The following is a 27051-nucleotide window of genomic DNA, read 5'->3' on the forward strand; positions in this document are numbered from 1 at the left end:
AGAAAGCAGAATGTTCAATTTAGTCAAAGCTCAATGTTCGTTGTCTGTGCTGCACAGAAATGGCAAAAATAAGTCGCGTCCCCAAACGTGCACGCCGTGACTTGAGGCGATACTACGAGATTCGCGGTTTGCTTCTCCGATGTCCTCGTTGAGCTAAATAAGGCATCTTCTTCATATATATCTAAGGAAAATTAGGCGCATGGTATGGATGTAGGCAATGTTCCATGTGGGGGGGTCAAATGCGCATTTTCCAATAAAATATCGCGTATGTAATTAGTCCATAGGATTATCAATCTGCTTTACGAGCGGTGCAAGACGGCTGCGCTGGCATAATTACAACAACTAAGGTAAAGTTTTGCGAACATAAGGCGAAAAATACGCCAAGTTTATGTGCGATGGTAAATACGTGTTGATCAAATACAGCGTTATAAAACTGCAATGTACGAAAGTATCAAGGTTTTCCAATGTCCCAAGAGAACTCCGCGTTTCAGATATTTTATACCTTGAAGGAATAGGCAGCACTTTAAGTGCAATGTGTCGCGTAGTTTTCTGGTTTATTTAGAAGCGTTACGAATAATTATTGAGCCGTCATCTTTTTTTTCTTTTTGCTTTTCCATGCATGATATATTAGTTTCGCTTGTTGTCCTCACTGAACTAAAGGAGGCAGCTTCGTTATGTTTGGGGACTGTGAGGACAAGTTAATGGGTAATGGGGAGGTGAGGTTCAAAATACATGGGTAATTGGGGCTTTCACAATAAATTATGTACTCCAGAGTGTTTAAGCGTGTCTAAGGAGAATTATGAAAGCCACCGAGGCCACATTTAGCAAAAATTGGTGGTACACTATGGAAACTCTCTGGGCGAAGTTAAATGCGGTTCGATCTAACGCGCAGCATTTGTAAAAAAAATTCTTATTCAAATGTTAGAGCGTGTGAAATGGCCGCTATCAGTTATGCTTCCCTGTGTCCCAACATAGCTGTAGTTTACAACAGGTTTATATGTTGTGGAAATTGAAGGGGGGGGGGGGGGCATGGTAACTGCAATGTATGACAAAATTTTTACGTCCCTGGTCCGGTTAGAAGCGTTGCAAGTAATTAATGGGCCATCGTTTTTCTTTCCCTGTTTTTAGGCGTCATAACGCGTTCCGTCTTAGTTTCAGCGATGTCCTCGGTGAGCTAAACGATATATATATATATATATATATATATATATATATATATATATATATATATATATATATATATATATATATATATATATATATATATATATATATATATATATATATATATATGTGGCGAAAATAAAGGGCGCGTTATGGCCAATGTATGTAGGCACACTTCAAAGACAGGGGACTAATTATGGCATTTGCAGTAAATTGAGCATGCAAGCGATTCGGAGCTTTATGAATGTGTTTTGCGAACAAAGAAATTACCCGTTGACCTGGAAAGAACTGTTAATCCAACAGATATCAAATCAAGCAGAAATTGAGTGGGGCGGTGGGAGGCGTTGTAAAGCAATAAATCATTGCATACCCGCGAGACATGACCCGCCGCGCCGAACAGGGCAACCTCTCTCGCACGATAGCGAACGTTTCTCGAGCAGAACGGGACAGGCTCACCAGATACAACGACATAACCAGTGCATATTTAAACGCCAGAAGGATATACCCACCGCCGAGTCCCAAATTGAACAGGAGGCAGGCCGTCGCCTGCTAGTCTTCTGCCGTCCTCTACTGCGCTTCCCTTATCTTAATTGGTACCCATTATGTCACCCTAATGGTCCAAAGGTTATCTAATCTGAGCATTACACGACCTGCCCAGCGCCATTTTTTTCCTCTTAATGTCTATTAGAATATCGTCTACACCCGTTTGCTCTCTGATCCAAACCGCTCTCTTTCTGTCTCTTAAAGTTATGCCTATAGCATTCTTCGTTCCACCGCTCTTTGCGCGTTTCTTAACTTGTTCTCAAGCTTCTTTGTCAGTCTCCAAGTCTCTGCCCCATATGTCAGCACCGGTAAAATCCGGTAAAATGCACTGATTGCATACCTTCCTTTTCAATGATAACGGTAAGCTCCCAGTCAGGAGCTCACGATGTCTGCCGTATATGCGATCTAACCCATTTTTATTCTTCTGTGTATTTGCTTCTCATGGTCAGGGTTCCCTGTGATTAGCTGACCAAGGTAAACGTACTCCTTCACAGACTCTAGAGGCTGACTTGCGATCTTGAACTCTTGTTACCTTGTCCGGTTAGTTATCATTAGCTTTGTTCTAATGCATATTAATCTTAAACCCCACCCTTACACTCTCCCAGCTTTTAAGGTTGTAACTCGTTACTGAATAGAACAATGTCATCGGCAAACTGAAGGTTGCTGAGGTATTCGCCGTCGATCCCTACTCCTAAACCTTCCCAGTTTAATAGCTTGAATACTTCTTCCAAGCACGCAGTGAAAACGCGCCTCTTTTTGCAATGACGGTCGGGTGTGCTAGAGCACGACGGTAAAGTCCCGCAATTTACACGACGGGCCATTGCAGCGCCAACTATCGCTGCAGCCTGGAGTCACTGCTGGCACGACGAAAAATAATGGTGCAACACAGGGCCTCCGGGATCAGCATTTATAGTCATTGTTTTCTTTTGTGTGTGTGTGTGAGTGTGCGTGCGTGCGTGCGTGCATTGAAGTTCCTGCATTACAATCAGAACAACTCCGGGCTGCTTCATATGGGACAGATTGAGGACATTGGCTGTTTTCTTGACCCTCGGCTCCCTTTTGTGGAGCGAAACATCCAAACGTTGGCGGCGGTATTCGTCGCAGAGCAATATTTTTTTTTTTCTTCAGTGGAACCTTGCGACCGCTTTTCTGGCTGGTGCAATATGAAAGGAATCCCGTGAAACCTACCAGGCACAGTGCAAGTGCTCCTTCCGGACTTCTCATCCCCGAGTGTTTCGAAATACTGAAAACATATGCGTGCTTACCGAACAGAACGAGCAGACGAGTGTTTGTCTTGTGCAACCGAAACACTGAGCAGACGATCGATCAGGAACATTCCATGATCTGCGGTTGAAAACGTGCATGCTTAACGGCGTTATTGATGTATCCTATAAGTTTGTAGTATCTTTTGTTAATTTTAATGATGGTAATTGAGTTTTGGGAGCGTTTTAGTTTATCAGAGCAGAACGTTTTACGTAACATGTTTAAATGTCGCGCGCTAGGCACGCCGGTCGATCGCAGCGCCCTAGTGGTGACGTCGTCGCAGAAGCGTCCCTGCTGTTCCCATTGTTTTACTGTAAAGACGACACAGTACACCATACTATTACAACACTCTTGCCGTATATAGTAGACGAAAACGCTATGGCAGACGAGAAACCAATCTGTAAACTGACATTATGCAAAAAACAAACAAAGAAAGGACAAGTGGATGGATGTTATGAGTATCTCCTTGTAGCAGGGCGGTGGACTGCGCCATCGTTTTTTCCCTCTGCGGCGCTTCTCTGCGGCGCTTAAAACGCCTGCCTTGCGTTAAAAAAGACTAGGCACAAACTTACTTAATTCTTACTGCCTAATGTCTTACCTAGGTTAAACAAAAAAAAAACACATGATGAATGTTTATAACCACATTTTCTGCCTCTTTAGTGTGAACTTTGTTTTTGTACGTCTCCGTTCTTTGTCATTTTTTACCGGTCGCGCTCGTCCCTCGCATACTGAGTAATTTAACAGAACCTTTTATAGCAGAAGCGCCAATATATTTTTTTTATATATAAACCGTGTTTTTACTTAGTGCCAGTAGGTTTGGCTTACGTTTTTCACGTCTAAATTTGTGACTATTTGTACCAATATTTTTTTTAAATAAACTGTGTTTTTACTTAGTGTCGGTAGGTTTAACTTACGTTTTTCACCCTCTAAATTTGTAAATATTTGTACCACGAGAGTAGCGCCACCACTACTTCGCTTCAAGCCAAATCTAGACAAAAACGTTCCTTTCGTCCATATTCGTTTCGAAGGTATGGAACACGTCTGATATCTTGCTGTATGAATGTGATATTTTGTCTTACGGGAGTAATCCCAAGGTAAAAATAATGCAAAGGATTTATCGCTAAACAATTGAACCTGGCATGCTAGGGGCTAGATAAATTTTTTGCGCTTTACTTACGCGGATTCGGTCCGATCGCGTCGTGCCCTGTCGCTATGTGCAGATTAGCCGTATTATCGAAACGCCGTGCATCGTCTCTCAATTGGTCCTCCTGCTTTCACACCTGACATTGCAGTCGATAGAGCAGGGATGCGTTAACATGCTGACCGTCAGTCGCAGTTAAGTGCTTTGGGCGCGATAACATTGCGACGCTGTGTGGTGGCCTGTTGAATCGGTGAGTGCCAAACGTGACCGTCGCATGTGTGTGCAGTGCCAGACATGGCCAAGGAGAAACCCACCAGAGCGCCCGCCGAGGCTTCTAAGGCGGATAAGTCCGCCGCACCCGCAGAAGCCAAAGATAGCGGCAGGAAGAGGCCACTGTGCAGGTGAGAGTGCTGTTGATGTTCCTCTTCTAGCGAGCGCTCAGACTCGGTCAGCGTTCTGGCGCGATCACTGCAATACTGCTCCATGCAGTGAATTGCACTGGCTAATCGTCATTGTGTGCGTGCACGTTTTCATTTTTTCAGGAAGTTCATTAATTTGTCAATAAAGTCCAGTTGGCGTCGTCTAAAATTCGTTAGCAGGGTGCACTTGTACTGGAACGCTCATCATTGCGGGTTCCACAAGGGCGAAATTTTCACGCGAGTTTATTGGCGACCGCTAAAACGATAGTTAGGTGTGCCGTTGGAAGCTCGTGGATGCTGTGGTTTTGCGACAGCTAGTAAGTAGACATTAGCGCCTATCTTTTACGTAGAGGAAAGAAACTGTCATCAGTTACTTACTTCAGGGATTCTTCTTTAGGCGGAATTTAGTCGGGAAAAAGTAATGTAGAAATGCAATGTTCCAATCTTTGTGTTGACAGGAAGACGAGGTTGCTTTCGTTTCCTTGTCGGGTACTCGCAGCATTTAGGTTTCATTCCAGTTAAGGCATACAGTTGCACTGAGTTAATGAAATCGATAGTTCAACGATAATTCGTCTGGTCGGGAGAAGGCACAATGAAAAGAATAACAGGAGAATGCCGACCAAAAATGAGGTCTGGAAAACTTCAAGACGTATTTGGCGTCCGTACGGAAGCCTTGTTCACAAAAAAAGTGTCTTGACGAGGCGAGCTTATGTCCATTTTAGTAAGTGACTGAGGCACCTAGCATACGCAGGTGGAAGATTGCCATCATTCCTGCCTAGCATTTTTCTCGTGGTCTGGATAGAAGCGATTCCAGATACTGACGGGAACATCACTTGCTTTCTTTTGCAATTATGCTTGCCTTGGCCCAAACAACTTCATGATTAGAAGTTGCCACATATTCACAGGTGTGTTGGAGGCAAAATTCTTCTTTCTGAATATATTCATGTGGTCTTTCCGCCGTCTTATTAGTATTTCTGCTCTCGCTGGTATGTCGTCGCAGCCTGCGCAGCGAATTCTACAAACAGCGCCTGGAAACTTTTCTTACTTGGTGCATGTGAGAGACCGGCTCAAGAAAGAAATATTTCCAGGCGTTGTTTATAGAATTCCCTGCGCAGACTGTGACTGTTTATATTGGCTAGAGCGGAAGCATGTCCTACTGTCAGATTATCTTTTGAGCTAGTAAGTTGGGTGCCTACATGTTCCGACTCGCTGGTCTGGTGTGCTGTGTGCAGGTTGTATTGCAAGGCGGTGTTTGTTGGATACCGGAGGGGTCTTCGCAACCAGCATGAGCACACATCCCTGCTGAAGATTGAGGGTGTTGATGCACGCCGTGACACAGGTTTCTACCTTGGGAAGCGTGCTGTCTTTGTCTACACTGCGAAGAAGTGAGTGTTGCCCAGTGAGAGCTGTAATTGGGACCTCATTGCTGTATTTGTGGTGTTGCCATGCGCGTAGTGTGCTGCCTGGAGAGGCGCCACTGATGGCCACTGAGTGGGTGCTTTTGCAGCAAGGGCAACTAAAGTTCGCGGCTTGGATTTACTCTTCATTCAGATGCCAGACTGCTACTTCAGCAGTGGCAGCTGCAGGAAAGGCTTAGGCCCCTGTGAGAAGCACTCGTGCTCATACACGATGTTACTGGAGTGAACATACATGCCAGATGCGTTCTGCAGATAAGCGCACCAAAGCCCAGTTATACGAAGTGGAGCTTATGTTAAGTAGCTGCTTTGTTTTGTTGATTAATGCAATGTCTCGATCGAATTTTTTTCTCCTTTGCCATAATATTGTTTCTGCACCTTATTTATTTACGAATACTGTTGGCCTGTCGGCCGTTACAGGGTGGGTCAAAGCAGCACTTGAACAATCAGTACAATACATGGTATTACAATTATACATAAAGCAAAAAAACAAAAAACAAAAAAACCAAGTTAGTAGCAGTATTTCGGCAATTAGTACAGTACATGAAGTCAGTACATGAATAGTGTTTTAATATGAGAACATAAGTGAACAAAGAAGATACATAAGCGAAATATAATACATATACTCCGATAAATATGACTATAAACGCAGTGTTAATAAACGAGGTCATACACTCTACCCTCCCCCCCCCAAAAAAAACACGAATACGTGCGAGCTTCTTTCAATGTTGCCTTAAGTTTTTCTCGAATTCTTCCGCACTGATGCTTTCTCGCGTTAACACCGGTAACTCATTCCATTCTTTAATGGTTCTTGGGAAGAAGGAAAATGCGTAGGCGTTAATGTGTATCTGAGGTATTTGAAAAGTATTATGTTTGCTTTTCCGTAGTGTTCTACCTTGTCGTGCTATCAAATACTGTTCGCTATTAATGTTGAATGTGTTTTTAGTGAGAAGAAAAAAGAACATTAACCTAGCTATGCGCCTGCGTTCAGCGAGCGTAGGCAAGTGCAGCAATCCGAGCATTTCGGAGACTGAATCTGTGCGAGAATAACGCGATAGGATAAACCTTGCTGCTCGACGTTGAACTCTTTCCAGTCTCTCAATTAGCCCTATTATGCTGGCGTATTCTAACGTGGGTCGAACGTACGTTAAATAAGCTGTTAGTTTTACTGACTGTGAGGCTAACTGCAATTTCCGTCGTAAGAACCAAAGCTTCCTTTCCGCAGTTTGGCATATTTTTGTAACATGGTTGGACCAGCTTAAATTCGTGGATATATGTATGCCTAAGTATTTGAGCACGTCAAACGCACACTTCAGTGGTGCAGATACATCTCAAACGCCTTCGCATGGTATGATGCGAACATATACTGTAGTGACCTTACTATCATAATACATAATAATAGCATAACGCCATAATATATAATATCATAATACAAGTGATAACTGAATAAGTGCCATCAAAGTTGCCTGAAGAAGAGTAGTTAAAAATTTTTAATGGAAATGCATAAGCTAGTCAATAAAGTCACGAAATGCACAGGGTAATATAAGCCAAATTTAGCGCTGCAGTGCCAATGCATTCCTGCTGCATAAGTGGACGAACTGTCATTGCCACTGCAGTTCTTGCAGCCTGAGCCGCCTGAGATTTCCTTAGTGACCTACTTGGAAACTTCCAAAGCTAAATTCTTACCAACTTGTATTTTTTCAAATGGCATGAAAGAAACGATATAGCTAAAGGTGAAGCCGTGCCAGTCAAGGTAGATAGGCACCAGTGGCAAGGCTGAGTTGGCTGGTTGTAGTCCCTCGGGGTGTACATTATTACACTGCTACACTGCAAAAGGTAATAAAGAATTCAGTGGAGTAAAAAATGCACATGCAAAAAAGGCATTCTATGTGGTAAGTCTGCTCGGACAGCACCACATTGTTACGACTTCACAAACATGGCACATATTTTTTAGCAAGAATCGTACATCAATATTATATGTAGCAGCTAAGAGCAATCCTCGCCCAGAGGCGAGGACTTCTTAACATACCTGCCAACCCTTCCGATTCGCCCAGGAGACTCCCAATTTTTTTACTGAACTTTCAGATTGTACGATCACTGTCTTATATCTCCCAAAAAGTGGTCTCCGTTTGCGCAATAATGGTTTTTGCGAAACTGGCACTGCGGCATCACAAACAGTGGCTCCACTAGAACCATCGGTATCAACTAAGCAGCCAACTATGGTGCCTAGTAAGCCGACCAAAGCAAGAGCCAATGTCATGCCTATTTCACGCATACTTGAAACTGCATGTTTTCATGGTCAAGCATCAAAGCTATGTTTGCACCGCTGAGCAAGCAGCAAGGCAACATAGTGAACTTTCCCTGTAACAACTGCGAAGACAGTGTCATAGATGCGGAGTGCCTATTTATGGGATTCTGTGTTGTCGAACAACCTACCCCTTAGTGTCAGGACCACTTTGGGCCTCTTCTACGAAAAATGTTTCCGAAAGGCGACGAGGCGAAGCATTGTGGGTGTAGACGCAACTCTGAAGAATGCGGAGGGGGCTAACCTGAAATTATTTTCACTGGCATTGCTCTTGAGTCTTTATTTCTTTATTCACCGTTTCCCTCAGCTGCTGCCCAGAGATTCCAGTGAATCTGCTGAAGACGCTTTAGATGCTCTCGAAGCTGAGTTTGCCACATAACAGGCATACAGTCTTCCAGAGGACATTCTGAATTAAGAAAGGGGAGATGTGCAGTGGTCTGTGATTGGAAAAATGAAAAACATTGATGGAAAACATATTTCACCGAGTTGCTAAGGTGATGCTGGATTTACTCGTGATACCACATAGCTACGCAGAGTGAGGGTATTTTTAGCATGGTGCGGAAAACTAGGACTCAATTCCGCCCATCGATGTGCAACACAATCCTCTAACGCCTGCTGCTAGTGAAGGGCCATCAGTGTGGACCATGTTTTGAGCAAAGCTACTCCGACAAATTTTTGAAGTGAGCAAAGTCTGCTACTGCAAGGCCCCTGCAAAAAGACTCATCAAACGCTGCCTAAAAGTTTGAACGAAACACCTTCCGGTCCCGCCGCAAGTTGAAACAGTTAATGCACCCCCCCCCCCCTACACCTCATTGACGTAAATAAAAAGTCTCCCGATTTTTGATCTCGCCAGGTTGGCAGGTATGCATACCTTTGCAGCAGATGCACGTGTTCGTACGTAAATAATAAATGAGAACGCTGGGCACAGTTTAACTACAATTCATTGCTTGAAGAAGTCTGTAATCTTCTTCTGGCAAGTAGACAGCAAGCGCTGCAGGATGAATGCCTCCATCATCCTCGACTTTCCTCTGAATGTCATCGGGGACATCTTTACAGCGCCTGAGGAATGATAGTGTTTTTTCTAGAAAAACTAAAACATCCGAGCTGGAAACAGTCTCTTTCTCTTTGTGTGCTGATACAGTGTCGGCATCGTCTTCGTCACTACTGCAATCTTCTTGCTCACGCACTTTATTCACGATGTCTTCGTTAGTGAGCTCCGCGGATGTAGCCACTGCGCTGTCGCTGTCAGTGTAATCATCGAAGGTCACCGCGGTGTCGACGGGGAGCTTTCTCGGTAAGCTCATTCCACATTTCTGGGTTGAGCTCCTCCGTGTCCTCGCAGTCGTTTGGCGTAGGTGAAGCCTTTAAAAGGCCTGCCTTTCGCCAGCAGTTGCTGATCGTGCTTGCCTTCACGTTCCACCACGACCCTGTAAGCATTTCTGCAGCTTGGCGGATGTTTACCTGTGTGGGTAGCTTCAGTCGAATATTGATCAGGAGGCGCTGCACAAGACGCTTTTGAAATTCGGGCTTCACACATCTGATGATGCCCTGGTCCAAAGGTTGCAGCAAAGAAGTGCAATTCGGGGTCATAAGTTCAAGTTGCACATTGCTTAATCGCACGTTCACGATATGTGCCGAGCAATTGTCAACCATGAGAATTTTTCTGTCTTCACTGTGTCGTTGAGCTGCAGCAGCCACTGAGTGAACAATTCTTGTGCGTCCACGCTTTTTTGTTGGCTTGGTAGTTGCAAGGCAATGAGATGTTTTTCAAGCAGCATGGCTTAGCAGACTTGCCAACAACTAGCGGCTTAAGTTTTTCCGCGCCTGTGTAGTTGCAGCAGAACAGAACCGATACGTGGAGATGTGATTTCTTTCCCCCCTTGCACCTGTCACCTTTGAAGTTCATTGTTTTATCAGGCAACAACTGATAAAAGAATGCCGTTTCGTCGCCGTTGAAAATGTCGTCTGGAGAGAAAGACTCTGTGATCTCTTGTAAGCGCTCGTTCCTCCAGGCAACCACACTCCTAGCATGTGCTGCCTTAGCCACAAGCAACCCGCCGTGCAACGCCATTCCTTTGCCGAAAGCGGTAAAGCCATCCGACACTTGCATAGAAACAGGAGATGTCCAAGGCGACCGCGAACAATAGCGCCTTCTCTTGAATAATCGGGCCTGACAAGGGCACATCGTTTTGTCTGGCCTCTTTAAACCATGTGAGGAACGGTGTCATCGACGTTCTGGTAGTTTCCAAGATGCAAGCGTTTTCTTGTGGGAGCCAGCTGTGACTCTCGATGCAATTTCATGATATTTTCTCGGTGCTTGAGCATCGTTGCCATTGTTGACGGGGAATATCACGCTCCCTGCACAGGGCGACTTGCTTTCTTCCAGGATTCAGTTGCGTCGGAATGTCCTCTTTTTCTTTGAGTGAAAACTGGCGTCGCTTCTTTTTAAGAAGGGGGGCCAGGAGAACTCGATTATCAGCAAAGCGAAGGCACAAGACAAACACAGCACCGAAAACTTTGCAGCTCCTGCTGATCGCTAGGCCTATGACATAGTTGGAGAGTCTGAACATGACCATACGAGACACTGATGCTGTTGCTGTTGGGGCTGTACCCGTAGAAGCGTGTTCCCCAGCGCATGGCTGCTGCTGCGGATGATGATGATAGGTGTAAGCCTCAGGGATTTGGTAAACTTCAATGAAACTTCGTAATAATGAAGCATCTTGGTGATTATGAGATTAAATTACGTACATTATTCTTAAATATTTGATAATCTGAAATTCGTAGTGCTGAAAGTTTTTCACATCGAACGTATAGGCATTCTGATGTGGATTTAAAAAAAATAATAATAAATCTGAAAAATTCCTTAACTCTTTTGGGACCGGGGAAAAAACAGGCAATTCTGATGGGTGTCAAAAATTATTTTTTATTACGAATAGTCATTACGCTATATTGCTGCAATGTTTATCAAAATGTAGCTAATTAGATGGTCTTTCATGCATAAAGAAAGGTTAGACTTAAAAGTGATATATAATATTTTTTAAAAAATCTCAAATTCAAGATTTGCTGAAAGAACAACATAAAAAAGTTGGAAAAGTCATGGATATAAAAGTGGAAAAACATAATAAAAAAAATTCAAGATATACAAAATGTGCTACAATGCCTCCTTTCTTGCTTGTGAAAATTTGGCACGCGTATCTACAACCGTCTTTTTTTTGTGTGAAATCTAGCTTGCACCAGTGGTCAGCCACTCAGGTCCCACGGTTCTTGTGCCACTCGACGAAGCAGTTCCGGGCAGTCGTAAAACACAAGTGAACTTGGCATGTGCTGCAAAAGACATTAGTTTTGAGCTCGATTTTCTTCTGCTCATAGCACAGCTTGCAGTTTCTGCGTTTTGCCACTTTTTCCGGCTTGTGGAGTGCATGTTTTGCGACGGGTGGTGGAGGCGTGTGTGCTTGCTTGGCACCGTCAAGATTCAGAAGCTGCCGAATGAGCTCTTCTCTAAAAGCTAGGTGGTCAAACCCGGCAGTGCGTGCCAGCTCAGGAATCTCTGGGTGCAATGTGCGGTGAGCTTGGAAGAGTACGAAACTGTTCACACATGCAATATCGATGCAGTGGAAGAACAGAGTCTTCCACCACCGTACGCTTCTCATGAGAACATTATAATATCCAATCATTTGATCCGATTTATCTACGCCTAGCATGCCAGCATTATAATCATGGATCAGCAGAGGCTTTGTTATAGATATCTGAGTCCAGGAGTTTTGCCTTCTTTCCCTTCTTTTTGCGGTGACCGTGTCATTTGCAGTATGAACCGTGCTCATCATGTTGACAACACGCCGGTCTTTCCACTGAAGGTACAGGATGTTCTGATCGCGCAACCATCGAATGTCGCCACATCGAGCTTTTTTTTCCCACCGTGCATCCTTCAGTTCGGCAGGAAATCCTCGGCGATCCTTGCGTGTGGTTCCGCAAGCCAATGTTTTTCGGCTGAGAAGATGACTGAACAGGCTAGTAGAAGTGTAAAAATTGTCCATAAAGATCCTGTAGCCCTGATCAAGATATCTGTGACACAGCTGGCAAACTACGTCGAAAGCTAAGCCATGGGGCCCTGGCTGCTCACGCTTACCGGTATACACACTAAACTGCACAGTATATCCGGTGCCAGGGTCAGCTAGGACCCACAGCTTGTAGCCCCATTTTGTTACTTTATCTTTGATATACTGTCGGATGCCTGACCGCCCTTTCGATTTCACCATGCGCTCATCCACGGAAAGATCGCGATGTGGCTGGAAAAGATTCGCTGACACTTCGTTCATGTGTTGCAGGAGCCACCACATGTATCGGAGCTTTCCTCTTGAACTTTGAGTGACATCGTCCAAGTCTGCAACTTGCAACATTGCGAGTAGAGCTATGAACCGGCGTCGCCGCATGATCCGTGGTGGGAGCAGACCGCTGTACAGATCTCCTACGTTCCAATACAGCTTCAGCCGAGGAACCTTCACAACGCCCATGTAAATTACGAGTCCGATAAACTTTAGCATTTCACTTGGGGTGACTTCTTCCCAAGATCCATCGGAACAAGCATGCGTTGGTTTTTCCAAAATGTGAGTCCAAGCATACTTGTTCATGATGTCACAAATTGTTTCGATCACATTCATCGAGAAAAACAGAAGAAAGAAGTCCAGAGCAGTCAAGAATTTCTTTGATCCGCTTCTGAGCGCCACGCCCACTTCTGCGTCCAAGTACACGCCAGGTTCCCGTCGCGGCGAAAACTCAATCCGCTTCTGCGCTGGCGGCAGCAGATCATTGCCGTAGCTTGTTGAGACCCTATCAAGTAAAGATAAAATAATGAGAACATATAACGAGCCCGTTCACCTACTCCAGAAAGAAATGAATGTGGAACTATGCTCACCTTCGGCTACTAGATGAAGTCCGTGGCTCATCATCATCCGAATCGGAGTCCGAAATAAAATCGGAGCTGCCGAAGTCGTCTTCAGACTCTTCGCTGCTCGGTTCATCAAAAAAATCCGTTGCCGAAGCAGCGGAATCGTGCGATTGACGGCGTTCTTTTCGAGCGACCGGACGCGAGCACGACGCCATTTTCCACTGCGTCCGCCGCCGCCGCAATCGAGAAAATTCTCTCTCGCGTATCACCACCTGCTGGAAATGAAAGAAACTATGCCGAAACCGAGAGTCTAGTTCCTGACGACCTCCTAGATGGAGCTACATGTCCAAGCGCGCGGAAATTTGAACGGGGCAGTGCGCGCAAAACCGTCGATCATATATGATCGATGGCCTATGGGCCGGTCCCGAAAGTGTTAACGTGGTGTTCATAGTAACAAGATTTTACTGTATCTAAAAAGAAAAATGATTCATGCATCCTTTATTAACAAATCGGAAAATGAGTAAGAGGGAAGAGAAAACAAGAAAGACTATGCATATTCCTATGCCAATCGAGATGAGTTATGCAATAAAAGTAGGGCAACCCAGATTGGTGAACCAGACGTAGACCCCACGTCTTGGAATGACAGCAAATTCTGACGAAAATAACACCTAGCAATTGTACAACAGGATTGTAATGCAAGAACTGACTGTCATTGGAGATGTCACCGGTCTTTTGAATGTTTCAATTACCACAATTACCAAATGCTTTAGTTTTGAATGCTTATTCTCATTGCCAATTGTCATGTCTAGATCAACATCAATAATATGTTTGTGTTACATGCGTCTCTGAAAGCAACAGCAAAGCCCTTCCTTTTTACTTGATGAAGTCATGTTACACACTTTATAAGTAAAAAACCTCTAGCAAACAATATTTCCCTCTAAAATGCTAATTTTGCTACCTGAAGGTTATGCGGGCTTGCGCAATATTTCGTTTAACTTTTTGCTGCAAGCCTTTTTATTTTTGGAAGCTCCAAGATATAGCACATACATTTTGTGACCTACATTTTGCTCCTATAAAGGCCCAGAGTACTTTTTAAAGTACACTGTCGTAGTGTTTCAAAGAATAAAACACTCACACAACTTCCACAGTGTATTTACAGTGTGTGAAAAGATTCTCTGACACAAAAAAATCAACAAAATGTAACTGGTAGATTTTGCTTGGGCCTTAATATGTTAATGATTGCCATACTAGAAAAAATATTCGCAACATTGAATGCCCCGTTGAAAGTACCAAGAAGGGGGAGAACTACCATTGGTCTGCATCGCTGTCAGTGTCAGTAGACACCATCTTGAAAACGTCTGTTGGTGTGCAATGCCACGTGAGAGGCGGGCGTTTCATACCACATGTAAATGTGTGAAAAAGCGCGCAGAAAGCAGCACATTGTGGCACAAGCATTGTCGGTAACTGCCATGGTGCCTGACCGTTGATGTCGACAGCCATGGTAGCAACATTGAAGCAGGATTGATGCGACAGGATTGGCACCAGACTCAGTCTGTTTCAAGGCCATGGTCGTGGCACCGCAGCGTACAAGTGGGTTTGATGCGTACAAGCGTTCAGTTTTGCGGTGCGTGATTGGCCTAGGCCGCGCCGACTTTTTCAGCTGCGCGAAGTCAGTCAGTTGTGTGCGGCGCAACTGAATGTGCACTCTGAACATTGATCTCCGACCGTGCACCAGTAGTCACTGACTACATGTTTGTTGTGGGTGCGTGTTGAGTGTTTTTTCGTTTAGTGTTAAACAAACACGGTATTGGCTGACTTGTTCTGTGGCTGTTACAAATCTTTGTTGCTCAGTATTGGGAGTTAACAATTGGAGGGTGCCAACTGTTGTAAACCAAAAATTATAACAGATAGCAGAGAAATGATTTCAGATCTGATAGTAGCATAAAAAGATACTTTCACGTAAATTTAATCAAATTAGTTTATAAATCATGAAAGTAGCTTCAATTGCCACTAATGTTTCGACACGTTCATGTGTTTGTTTACTGCATCAGTGAGTGTTTTGAATTTTTCAAGCACGAGCTGGCAGGAATGAAGAGTGTGCTGCCTGGGTATAGCCACACATTCAAATCAGGTGACATGTTGCTAGGCCTTCATGCTGCAATATAGAGAACAAATCTCAAGAAGACCGTTGAGATAATGCCTGAGGCTTTGCTGCCGAGCTGAGATAAGGGGTACGAAAAGTCTACACCACCATTCACTTACTGTGAAGGAGGCATACAGGTGAAGGGGGCCAAGCTACCCATTTGACCTGAAGCGGGGAGGCTCGGTGGCACCAGGTCGGCGGTGACACTGCTGTAAAAGCGCGGGGAGGCACTGGCAAATAGTTTTTGCAGTGGACCAATGAGTGATCCAAGTTGTGTGGTGTGGGCAAGGGAACGAGGGCATGGTGTGAAACCACGTGACACCTTGCCTATCACAACCTTGCAACAACGAACTCTGCCAGGACAGTGGCACAGATGCCAGCTGTGCATGGCTTATCATAGCCCTGCTTGGCAGACATTTGCCCGGTGCAAGTGCTCCTTTCGTTGTTTGAACGAAATCTAGTGGCTGCTGCTTGTACATGTGCTTGTACCGTATTTACTCGCATAATGATCGCACTTTTTTGTAAAAAAAAAATTGACGCAAAGTCAGGGGTGCGATCATTACGCTGATTAAATTTCTCACGAAAAGAAACATTTTCTTTTTTCATCCCGCATTTGCTGCGGGATGACAAGCAGGCGGCTGTCGCTGTCAGTGCGGGACACCAAAACAAAAATGACGGCCGGCAGAGCAAGCCGAACGTGCTGAACGTGAATATTTGTCTTCTTGTGAGTACATTATGCGCATTGAAACAGTTTCTTCCGTATCAGTAATGAATAATATTGTTAATATCAGCAAGTTTCCAACAATAACGTAGCCATGTCCACTTTGAGGGGAAGAAACAGATGGGCGTGCTTAGCTGCCAGTGACATAGAAACATATGGCGGGCATGCTGCAGAAACTGCGGCATATGGCTTCACTGCTATTCTAATACAGCACGTTTCTGCTAAGGGCGGGCGAATATTTTAGCTGCGTTACAAGCGTCGGCGTATGAATAGGGCACACTTCTAACATATCAGTGTAAACAAGGCCACCATCGTTGCCGCTTGCGATTTGTTGCATGCCCACGAGTGCAGATGAAAGGAATCGAAAGGCGCCCTTTATGTTGTTGTTGACCAAAACCATTATGAAGCCTACAAATAATAAAGCCGAGGCAAGCTTGGTTGTAGATTTTTTTCTTCATGGAAGTGCGGAAAGTGGTAAAAGGAATGAAATGGGACGTCTGCTTAAGAATGTTGGGTGCGTGCAGACTGCTTGGTATGTCTTCAAGAATCGTTCGCATAGCATTCGACAGATGGTAAGCGCGATCATCATTAGCCAGACTTGGCGCAAAACATATCGCTGCGACAAGTTCAGGGTGCGATCATTACACAGGAAATAAAGAAAAATCGAATTTTGACAACAAAATTTAGGGGTGTGATCATTACGGGAGTGCGATCATTATGTGAGTAAATACGGTACTTGCTGTGTGGTACCTAGGACCAAATTAGGCAAACAGGCAGTGAAGCCGAGGAAAGCACAGGGGAAAGTAATTGTCCTCCTTTGATTAAATTGTAGACACATTAATAGACAAATGAATGACTTGCACTACGAAGGCTACGGTGGGGCTTGGCCACAACGCTCCGCCTACTGAATGTCACTGTGATACGCAGTTCAAATTTGATTTTTGATGTTCACGTTGGCGCAACTGCTAGATTTTGACACCTACAACGTGCCAAATGCGGTTGTCCTCGGCGAGCTGCAGGGCGCACAGCCAGCAGACTCGTCGTGGCGGCTGTGGTATCTATGCTACGTAGGACACTACAGCTCCATGCAACTTGTGGGGTGTATGCGCCGCGTTTGCTTTGTGCACCACAGGGCTTGAGCCCTCGCTCGTGTTCATATGCTGCAGTCTGGCTGTGCTACACGGTGTGTATAGGCTTAGTCCTGCATCAGCTTGACCAATGAATAGAAGCCACATCCAACTTGCGCTTTTTGAAGTGCTATCAATACCTCAGTATGAAGCAAAGTCTGCCAGGGCGTTGAACGTGGAGCAGCCAGGAGTGAGCATGCTGTCAAGCATGCATACGGTCTTACCTTAAGGGGGGAGCCGGGTCTTGGAGACGAAAAAATCGCGAAAAAAACCGATTTTTCAATTTAATTATTTTTGGATTCCTTACACTTTCCTGCATCTATTACGGAAAATTCAGCCCCTGGAAACGTTTTATAACTGTAATATTGGCTATAATATAACTCAAACGACGAGGATCGCGCGCAAGCAAAGTGCGAAAATCGCCCGTTTTCAAGCGTCCGCGATTTCAAGACCCCGCGGCGGATCGCGGCCATCTTGGTCTCATTCGAAGGAGCATCCTTTCGGCTTGCTTTCCCGCCAAACCAAGGCATCCCAGACTACCCTGCAAACAAAATACAAGGCAGAAGAAGAAAGCAGCACAGAGCTATTTCATTGGTTCCTGCGTGGCGCAAATTCAAACGGCCGCATGTGATTGGTCGGCGGCTGACTCCACCCACTTCATGCCGAAACACGGGCGGCGCCATCTTGACAAGGCGTAGGTCATCGCGATGCCTCGGAAGTTTCACACCGTGCACAAATTCGGCAAAAAACGGAAGAAATGTGGCGCAAAGCGTCGCCAAGTGCCTCCATCTTCAGCGGCAACCATCGCGGACTCTCCGCGAACGCCACAGCACCCAGCAACAGCAAAACGTGGTTCGGCAAGTGCGGCGGCCTCGGACCCGCCACGAACGCCTGAATGCGGTTCAGCGAGTGTGGCGGCTGCCTCGACAGTTCCCGGAGTGGCGGTTTCCGCGAGCTTCAACTTGCAACCGGAACGGACAAGAGTGGACACGCACTTCTTGTCAAGCGAAGAGTGCGATGTTCTGACGCAGCGAGCGGTGGAGAGAACGGCTGAGCTGGCATCTGTTTCGGCAACGAAGCGTAAAACGGAACTTCTCGCAACAACGTCTAGTGCGCCGGGCGTTTCGTCGATGGCGTTCACGATAGTGGACCTCGATGCGGTGAACAGTTTGCTGCATTCTGCTGGGTGCCGGACGTGTGGCGGGGTCGTGAAAATTACGAAGGATGACCGCGAGTATGGACTAGCTGCAAAACTAAGAATGCAGTGCATCAACTGTGGTGGAGTTGGTGCTGAATGGAGCTCGCCTCGGGTCGCAGGGCAGTTCCAGGCAAATTGCAAGCCTTTCAAGATAAATCTGCTCGCGGCGCGTGCTGTTCAAAGCACCGGACTAGCACAAGCAGCCCTAAACGACACTTTCGCAAATCTGGGAGTGTCGCACAGAGGCCTTCATAAAAAGACATATCAGAACTACTTGAAACAGAAACTGAATCCGGCGGCAACACGAGCATGCAGCAAGAGCTTGGATGAGTGCGCTAAGAGAGTGAAAGACCTCTATGAACAAATGAACTTTGGAAATCCAGGGAACATTGCGGTAAGCTTCGATGGAACCTGGCACACGTGAGGGCACTCCTCTCACATTGGAGTTGCCGCAGTGATCGAACTTTTTTCTGGTTATGTGCTTGATTATGTAGTTTTGTCCAACTTCTGCCTTGGATGTCAGTGTGCACCAGCACCTGACAGCCTAGAGTATCCTCAATGGAAGGAAAAACACGAGTGCCAGAGAAACACTACAAGCAAAGCAGGCCAAATGGAGGCTGAGGCAGCCCTCATTTTGTTTCAAAGGTCACTTTCTTGACTTGGCCTTAGGTACACCACAATGCTGTCCGATGGTGACAGCAGGTCGCACCTCGCTGTACAAGAGGCCCAAGTGTATGGATTTATTTCAGTTGAGAAGGAGGACTGTGTCAACCACGTTCAGAAATGAATGGGCACAGCACTTCGAAACCTCGTTTCAAAAAAGTCTGATGAGCGCATCGGTGGCAAGGGTCGGCTCACTGGAGACCTCATTTCAAAGCTGACTAACTACTACGGATGGGCACTGAAGTCAAATGTAGGAGATATTGACAGGATGCAGAGGGCAGTCATGGCGACATATCATCATGTGACATCAAATGATAAAAGGCACAACCACACCCTCTGTCCAAGCGGTGCTGAATCCTGGTGCAAACACAATGCAGCCATATCCAGAAATGAGCTCCCTCCCAAACACAGGTACAATCTGCCTCCAAATGTGTGCCAGGCATTGCTTCCCGTGTACGAGCGTCTTGCTGACAAAAGCCTTTTGCAGCGATGCCTACGTGGCCAAACTCAGAATTCTAACGAGGCCCTTCACTCCCTCATCTGGAGCCTTGCACCTAAAGACAAGAATGTGTCCCTTTTTGCAGTGCAGAATGCTGTAGCAGAAGCTGTCATGCGTTTCAACCATGGCACACAGCATGCCAGCTCCAGCATATTGAGGGAGCTGCAGTTGGAACAAAGTGGCAAAGGTAGCTCTAGAGCTGCTGAGAAAGATAGGTTTCGTGCTGTGAAGTCCGAGAAGAAGCGTGCTGCCTCGGCAGCTTTCCAGACTTCCGTGAAGAGAAGGCAACATGGAAAACCTGATGAAGACTATTGCCCTGGAGCTTTCTAAGCCTTCACAATGTATAATTGAAACCTTTCCTCCTCAATAAACCCTTGCATGTCATTGCAATTAGATGTTTGCATTTTTCTCGAAAACAAAATTCTGGTACTGTGAGAGGTGTGGCTTCACATCTACTCAATAGATTTTGATCATTCTTGTTTTATTTCAGTCCTATATGTGTCATGTCTGCAATAACAGCACAGTGCAACTAATATTTGACTCGGAACATTTTGAAATTCTGTAGCTATCGCAAGAAGGCAGTTTTCAGTTATCGACTAGAAAATTCGAACTTTCATAACTTTGTACCAAGTGAACAGAAAATGATGAAACAAGTCTTATTTCAAACCTTAGGCTTCCAGAAACATGCCTATATAAGTTTTAACTATTTCTATGTAGCAGTTCTTTTTCTATTGTTTTCATAACAATCACACAGAGTAATTAGCATAAAATGTGATCTATACATCAGAGAATAAATCTGACTGCATATTTGAAATCGGCATGCAAAACCACATACTTCTGAAAAGTTTCAGGTTAGTATCTCTAGAAGTAAAAATTTTTTGATCATGGCCCAACTCCCCCCTTAAGTTTAGCGTGGTTAGAGACTTGAGTGTTCAAAACTATTCGTAATTAGCAAGACAAGATGGCTACAACATTGATAAGTAGGGTGGCCAAAGTTTAATTCCTGCATGAGCAGACGATAGTCGGGTCCTTTTGGAAGTACTTAATTATTATGGAATTTGAAAGCAGATTTTCACTTCAGCCTGTTTATTACACTGCGTCAGTAACTATACACAGTAACAGTCAGGAAGAAGCGCACTGATCCAAACACCCTTCGTAATTGATGTCTGCTATTGGCCAATAGCAGTTGCGTATGAGAATCTGCTATATTATGAAATAAAGTGCCCAGAAAAGAGTGAGGAGCAGGCTTCTGTTGAAAAGAAAGCGTCTGAGAAAAAAGGTGACTTCGTGCTCTGCTTGCAAGCTCCACGTGCAGCACACAACTGCAAAATTTGGCTAACAAGTTCACAGCAGCATGTGCTATTCGCGGACTGTGTTTTTCCACTAAGCTCAAGGGGTGGTTCAGGACCCCGTTAAGCTACCACAGCAGCTGGCTTTCACGTGCACCCCCATCTCCTGTCACAGTATGAGCACCGATATGCCTAGTAAGTGTGCTGGCAGGCCTTAAGAGCTTTTCCGGGCGTGCCTGTGGCAATTTTAGCCCTTAAGGGAAGGTAAAGACAGGCATTCACTATTTTTGGGCTTTCTGATTTTCGGATGTTTATGCGGCCCCTAGGGAATCCGAAAAATCGGACGTTGACTGTACAACTGACCAAGAGGATGCTTCAAATGATCCATGTGGCGTAAGCGTGGTAGGAGGAGGATGAGAACAGAAAGGACCGACGCACTGAGGAATTAACGGGAAAGAAAACGTGCCGCCGCCTTTTTGAAGGAGCTTGAGCTAAAGAAACTAAGTGTTGGCTGACGCTGAGATACAGGTGCCCCTCATCCAAACCAAAATAAACAGTTTTAAGCAGTGAAACCCAACACTTGAGATGTTGTGTACGGGCTGAGAGTATGTCAGGACAGTTGAGGTTGACTTCCCAGCTGCTGAGAGAGAATCTCGCTTGTGGCAAAGTGAAAGCCTCATACCAATGCGCCTGTTTTCAGTTGATAGAATTAGCTCATATTCGAAAATATTTGCTTCTGTATGCATCCACTTTTTATTCGTATTTGAAAATGTTCGACTCAATTCGGAATGGGTTTTACTGTTTCTTTCGCTGTGCATTTTCCTAACACCTTCCTTCTGTTTTCTTTTTATAGAAAATAGATATTACTCCTTACTATTCAAACTGAATTAATTCATTTTTTTTTTCAGCATGCTTACTAGAGAGTGACAGCATCAGGCAACATGGTGTCAGCCTGTCTTCACATAAAACAAAGTTCTGGCTCATTCAGGGAATTTTGCAAAGGTGCTCAGGGGAAACCTGGAAAAACTCAATGAATTTGGAAATGTCAACTTGGTAGACACCCTGATATTGAACTAACATACACACACATACCCGTAAAGGTGGCCAGGACTGTTGCTGTAGCTCAATGGTAGAGCATTGCACGCATGATGCAGAAGGTAGCTGCTATCTGTGGCAAGCTGTCTTTTATTTACTTTTATTTCCCATTCCCTTAGTTCTGCATTTCAAATAAAGTATAACAGTTAATTTCCCCTACACCTTTTCTGTTCATATGGTTGTAACAAATAAAAAAATTAAGCCCCTTCGTTTGGTAAAATATTCATTTTGTCCTGCCGTAGGAGCGTCCCCAACATGCAAACAGCTATGCTCCTCTTGGACATTGTGTTGTGGGAGTGATTTGTGTGCAAAACATTATTTCAATGGAAATAGCTCTTAACAAGTTTATGGCCTTCAACAATCTTACACTGTGGCTGGTTCCAACCTGTGATGTTGATACATAAAGTTGTGTTAGACGTAAAACTTGAACATAGCTGGCTGCGAAGTGCCTGAAGCATTGACTGCAGCCTCTGCCAAGAGATTGGCTTGCTGACAAGCAACACCTCAGCTATGCTAACACTTCAAAGATATCGTAGACTTTCATATCCTGATTTGAAAAGGGCATGGGATGAATACTGTATTTACCCTAGTCTAACGTGCCCCCGATTCTAATGCGTACACAACTTCCGTGACCGAAAGAACAAGAAGTGCGAACAATTTTGTATCTTCTGCAGTGAACCTCTTTATTAGACCAGTACTTCATTTGTTGTCACTCTCGGATAGCCCCCTTTCACTTTTGGACCACAACTTAACGTCTTCACTGCTGTCCATTGCGTTTTAAATGCTGAATTTTTTTAAAGACTTTACAACCATAGCCAGTAGAATCGCAATCCAAGTTTCTGCCACCTACCTTGCCACATCATCGATCGAGGCACCCATCAGCCTGTTGCTGGCTGTGAATGTGTGGCATTCATTCATCAGGCACTCACTATAACCTGCCCAAATTCAGTCCTTCACAGGCTTGTTGATACACACGTCTAGTGGCTGCAGCTGGGAAGTCATCCCACCCAGTATTACCAGCAGGTTTGTGTGGCAAGCTGCAAGCTTGTCCTTGACATTCTGGCACTTAAAGGCACTGAGCATCGAGCGGAACCCTATGCTAGTGCTGGGTCTCTTGCGCCACATACAGTCTGTCCAGTCAACCTTTCTCTTTGGCGCATAGTATGACACCTTGGGGAAAGCCTGAAGCCTTTGGGAGCATCTTGTACCTAAAAACAAGGGTGCCAACTTGAGGCCATCTGTTTTACAGGTTAGCATTGTCTTTGCCTGTGTCTTTTCATTGCCGGAAAAAAGCAAGTGAACTTGTTTGGCCCCCATTGACTCCTGTTGGCAGGCATATCAAAATACATAGGAGTCTGGTCGGCGTTGCTGATCTGGCTTAGTTGATATGTGTTTATGTGTCGCAGTGATATAACATACTGCTGAAAAGAAATCAGCTTCTCTTTGAATTCCTGCAGTACATTCCAGCACATGCCAGTCCACCTTCGCAAGAAAATCCTTTTCGCTTCATAAATCTGCTAATCCAGTTAGGGCTTGCTTTAAACTGGCTTCTCGGAAGGTCTTGACTCTTGGCAAAATCAAGGGCCTTTACCTTAAGCGCCTCGTGGTCATGCGCATGTGGTCCACTCTGAGCTTCCTGATGAAATTCACGAGCTTGACTTCAAGGTCTTGCAACCTTCCTGTTCGCTGACCGTGGTGTCCTTTACTTGACATTTTACTAACGAAAATATACTTCATTCGCCAGTCACAAATGCAAGTTTCTGGTTTGCAGAAATCGTGTGTTGTAGCTCTCTGCTCTCGTCCATGTGTAGGATCACTTTCCACTTAAAGCCATTCTCGTAGTGAAAACAATGCGTCCTTGTGGCCGCTGCATCCATTTACCCGGAAATTATTGAGCAAAATAGTCTGGGTGAATATACAAGTAGGTCACACAGGTACAGCTCACTGTAACAAAGGCAGCAGTCCAACCGATAGAAAATGGCTGCTGCGATTGCAGAAAATGATGAGGAAACATGCTATCATGGTTGCCAGCAACAAGTAAGCTGCCACTGCATTGTAATGATGATGGGAAGCTATGGGGTGGGTTTCAGTTTGTACGCGATTCTAACGGGAATGCTATTTTTGGATATAATTTCTATATAAAAGTGTGCATTAGAATTTGGTAAATATGGTTCATTGACCGCCTCCGTTGCAGGTCTGTGTGAACATGATGCATGTGCTATCTTTTATAGGGCTGTGAGCTAGCTTCTGCAGTGTTCAGTCATTGCTAGCTAGGTAATCTGCCAGCCACCTATCCCTTTGTAGCCAGCGTTTGATAGGAGCAGCATGGCGCCATTGACTTGACTGTGTTTCACGTAGTGCTCCGCATACATTGCTGAATTTACAGGCCAGTGTACACTTCTTGCTCAGTCGCCTGAAAGAAATATCAACTGTGCACAACAATTGAGCAAACCATCGGGTCCGTTAACTGTAGTGGAAGTACCGTGTTCGCATTTACGAGTTTGCACTTGCTCATGAAACCCCAAGCATTTTAGTATCCGTGTAGGTTGATGTATTGGTAATTGTGTCAGTATAGCCTGATGCATTTGCAGTTTGCACGGTTCCCACGGTCAATGAGGAAAGCAGCCGCTGTGTGGTGCAGGAATCGGTGTGATTGTGTTTGTTTTGTTGGATGTTAGGTGGAAGAATGTTTCTTCACATGTAGCTCTACCCTCAAGGATCAGTTATACAGCAGTAGGTGTCAAGATTTCGGGCAATTCTTGTATCTGCTGCAGGTGTTGTCACGTTTATTTTGCGCACCTTGCCCACTTGTCACTACCCAGGAATTGAATTCTCAACCTGAGAACTGCCTTGCTGTCGTGGGCCTCTGTTGTTTCATAGTTGTCTTTCTGCCATGAATTGTTTAGCCAGCTGTTGCTGTTTGAGTGGCCCTGTCTCCTACCACATTACTTAAACATCATTCACAAGTGTGAGTAAAATTGTTAAATGTAGGAAAACTTGGTTTCTGGCTTGATTGGAAGCGTTAAAAGTATTTACAAAACTTTGGTTTTTATTTCATTGTTTTCAAGGCCCTACACAAGTTTTGTAGTACATTTCCCAACTGTGCTTGCTGAACTAAACATGGCACCATGGTCATACATGGTGAAAGTAATTTCCAGGTTATGGGTGATGTGTAGGCGAAGTACAAAGTGACTGGCTGGTTTAATTGTGACCTTTGCAGTAATCTATGAATGCACGAGATTCTGAGCGTTAAGAGTCATTTCTTTGAGTAATGCAGAATTTAGCCTGCTCTCTTGAGTGAACTATAACTGCCACCAAGATTAAGTATGCTCTAAATAGGGGAATGGGGAATGCAAAGTAATATGGGAGAGCATGAACAGCCTATGTAAAAAATTCCTTCATCAAGTGCTCGAGAGCATTATACAGTCATTTTACGCCTTGTTTCTCAGTGTCCCAGGAAAACTCTTTGTTACACGTAGCTTACATTTGCTGCAAAGAGCAGGAATGTTAGCTCTAATGTGTGGTGAAGCTTATGGCTTAAGATAATTAAACATTGCAGACAATTGCTGGCCTCTTTTTCATACTTTCATGCATTATTTTAGGTTCATAGTAGGCTTTCCCGGTGTTCTCAGTGAAGTAAAGAAGGCACTTTGTTTGGATTCGCTGTTTGATATTAGGGGCAAGTTATTTGTAATGTGTGGACAAAGTTGAAGGTGGTTAGTTTAACTTGTTAATGGCTTTGGCAGCAAATTATGTATGCAAGCAGTCTGAAGTGTTCTAAGAATGGCGCAGAAGTTGCCCTTCTACCCTGGAGAACTAGAAATGCCACCAAGATAAAATTTAGCCATAATGGGGAGAACGGTATGGTAAATCTGTACGCAAACTGTATCAAATACAGCTTTTGCAACCAGGTGTCATAATAAAGTGCTCGACTTAGCGTTATATGCGGATAAATTGATGTGGGCAGCATTTTAATGTATGTGCTTTAATTACAGACAACTGAAACTCTTAGTGCAACTACTTGAAAGGAACAGCTTCGCCAGAAATTAGGCTGCGACTCTGAAAGATCGCACAAATCTGCTTTTTCTTCGACCCCCCCCCCCCCCCCCAATGAAGAATCGCAGGTGCTGTCTTAAAGCACTAAATCTACTCGGTCAGTCAGAAGGTTAGGCCACTATATATATAGTTACCTAGACGAGTGTCCTTATGCAAGGTAGTGCGCATGTTTGCGACTGTGCTCATTCTTGTTTGTCCCCCTCGCAGCAAGACACGGGTGCCTGGCCGCAAGAAGCAGTACTCCAAGGTGCGGGCCATCTGGGGCAAAGTGACACGCGCTCACGGTAACAGCGGCATTGTGCGTGCCAAGTTCCGACGCAACCTCCCCGCAGCCGCCATGGGACGGCGGGTGCGCATCATGCTCTATCCGTCTCGCATCTAGGCGACAATAAAAAAGGATCATCTCAGCCCCGCGCTCTTGCTTCGCCTTGTGTTCACTAGCTGAGCGATTGGAGTCTCGCATGACGACAACCCGGAAAAAAGAACTTCAGGCTGCTGTCCCTTAGCAAGAGCACTTCTCATTGCTCTGGGAAAAAGCCAGAGTGTTTGCCATTTTCCATGGAAAGATGCCATGCCAATCTTCGAACAGGACTTCTCTCACTGGAAATGTAGGAGGGTAACAAATAACAATAATACACCAGGCATGACCGTAACTTACGTTACGAATGACTTAGCGGTATTACAGCAGGACATGGTAGGAGGCAATGCAGAGTTGCAAGTGTACGCAGGAAAAGCATCCAGGAAATTTTCATAAATTCTTACTGGCTTCCTAACAAGCCAAATAACATTCACTGGCTCAAAAACGCATAAAGGGCCTAAAAAGATACCCTGTTAGCAGGAGGCTTAAACAGTCCAAGTAAAGCTTGACTGTTTAGCTTAACTGGACGGCACCGAATGGCAGGAAGTTAGAATGCGTTATGAACAGCGTACAAGCTGCTTTAGTAGACGATATCACGATTGCTGCTAGAACGGGCATTAGCATCGACTCGGATACGAACCTGGACTTGACATGGTTCAGAGGACGCATGAATGCTATATGAGAGAGCAGCCTAGAAAACTCGGGTAGCGATCGTTATACCCTTGCAACGCAGCTTGTAACCACGGAAATAAATTTTAGTAAAAGAA

At 44.9% G+C, this 27051-nt stretch overlaps 2 protein-coding genes across 4 annotated transcripts; one reads left to right on the forward strand and one right to left on the reverse strand.

Annotated features, from left to right (window-relative positions):
- Window positions 1-3882: 3882 nt before the first annotated feature.
- Window positions 3883-26333, forward strand: RpL35A (ribosomal protein L35A). Of its 3 annotated transcripts, none has more exons than XM_065441273.2 (4): window positions 3883-3998; window positions 4398-4512; window positions 5763-5915; window positions 26134-26333. In XM_065441273.2, exons 2-4 carry the CDS (start codon window positions 4406-4408, stop codon window positions 26306-26308), a joined length of 435 nt encoding a protein of 144 aa, XP_065297345.1. In that variant the 5' UTR covers window positions 3883-3998; window positions 4398-4405; the 3' UTR covers window positions 26309-26333. The 3 variants fall into 3 exon arrangements, with proteins under 3 accessions (XP_065297345.1, XP_065297346.1, XP_065297344.1); XM_065441274.2 differs by having other exon boundaries at window positions 3990-4064; XM_065441272.1 differs by lacking the exon at window positions 3883-3998 and adding an exon at window positions 4272-4305.
- Window positions 11137-13285, reverse strand: LOC135909336 (piggyBac transposable element-derived protein 4-like). Its single transcript, XM_065441271.1, has 2 exons — window positions 13163-13285; window positions 11137-13077 (listed from the first exon to the last, which is right to left on the reverse strand). Exon 2 carries the CDS (start codon window positions 12906-12908, stop codon window positions 11499-11501), a length of 1410 nt encoding a protein of 469 aa, XP_065297343.1. The 5' UTR covers window positions 12909-13077; window positions 13163-13285; the 3' UTR covers window positions 11137-11498.
- Window positions 26334-27051: the final 718 nt, after the last annotated feature.

This window comes from Dermacentor albipictus, chromosome 1, assembly GCF_038994185.2.
Source record: "Dermacentor albipictus isolate Rhodes 1998 colony chromosome 1, USDA_Dalb.pri_finalv2, whole genome shotgun sequence".
In the NCBI taxonomy this organism is placed as follows: domain Eukaryota; kingdom Metazoa; phylum Arthropoda; class Arachnida; order Ixodida; family Ixodidae; genus Dermacentor; species Dermacentor albipictus.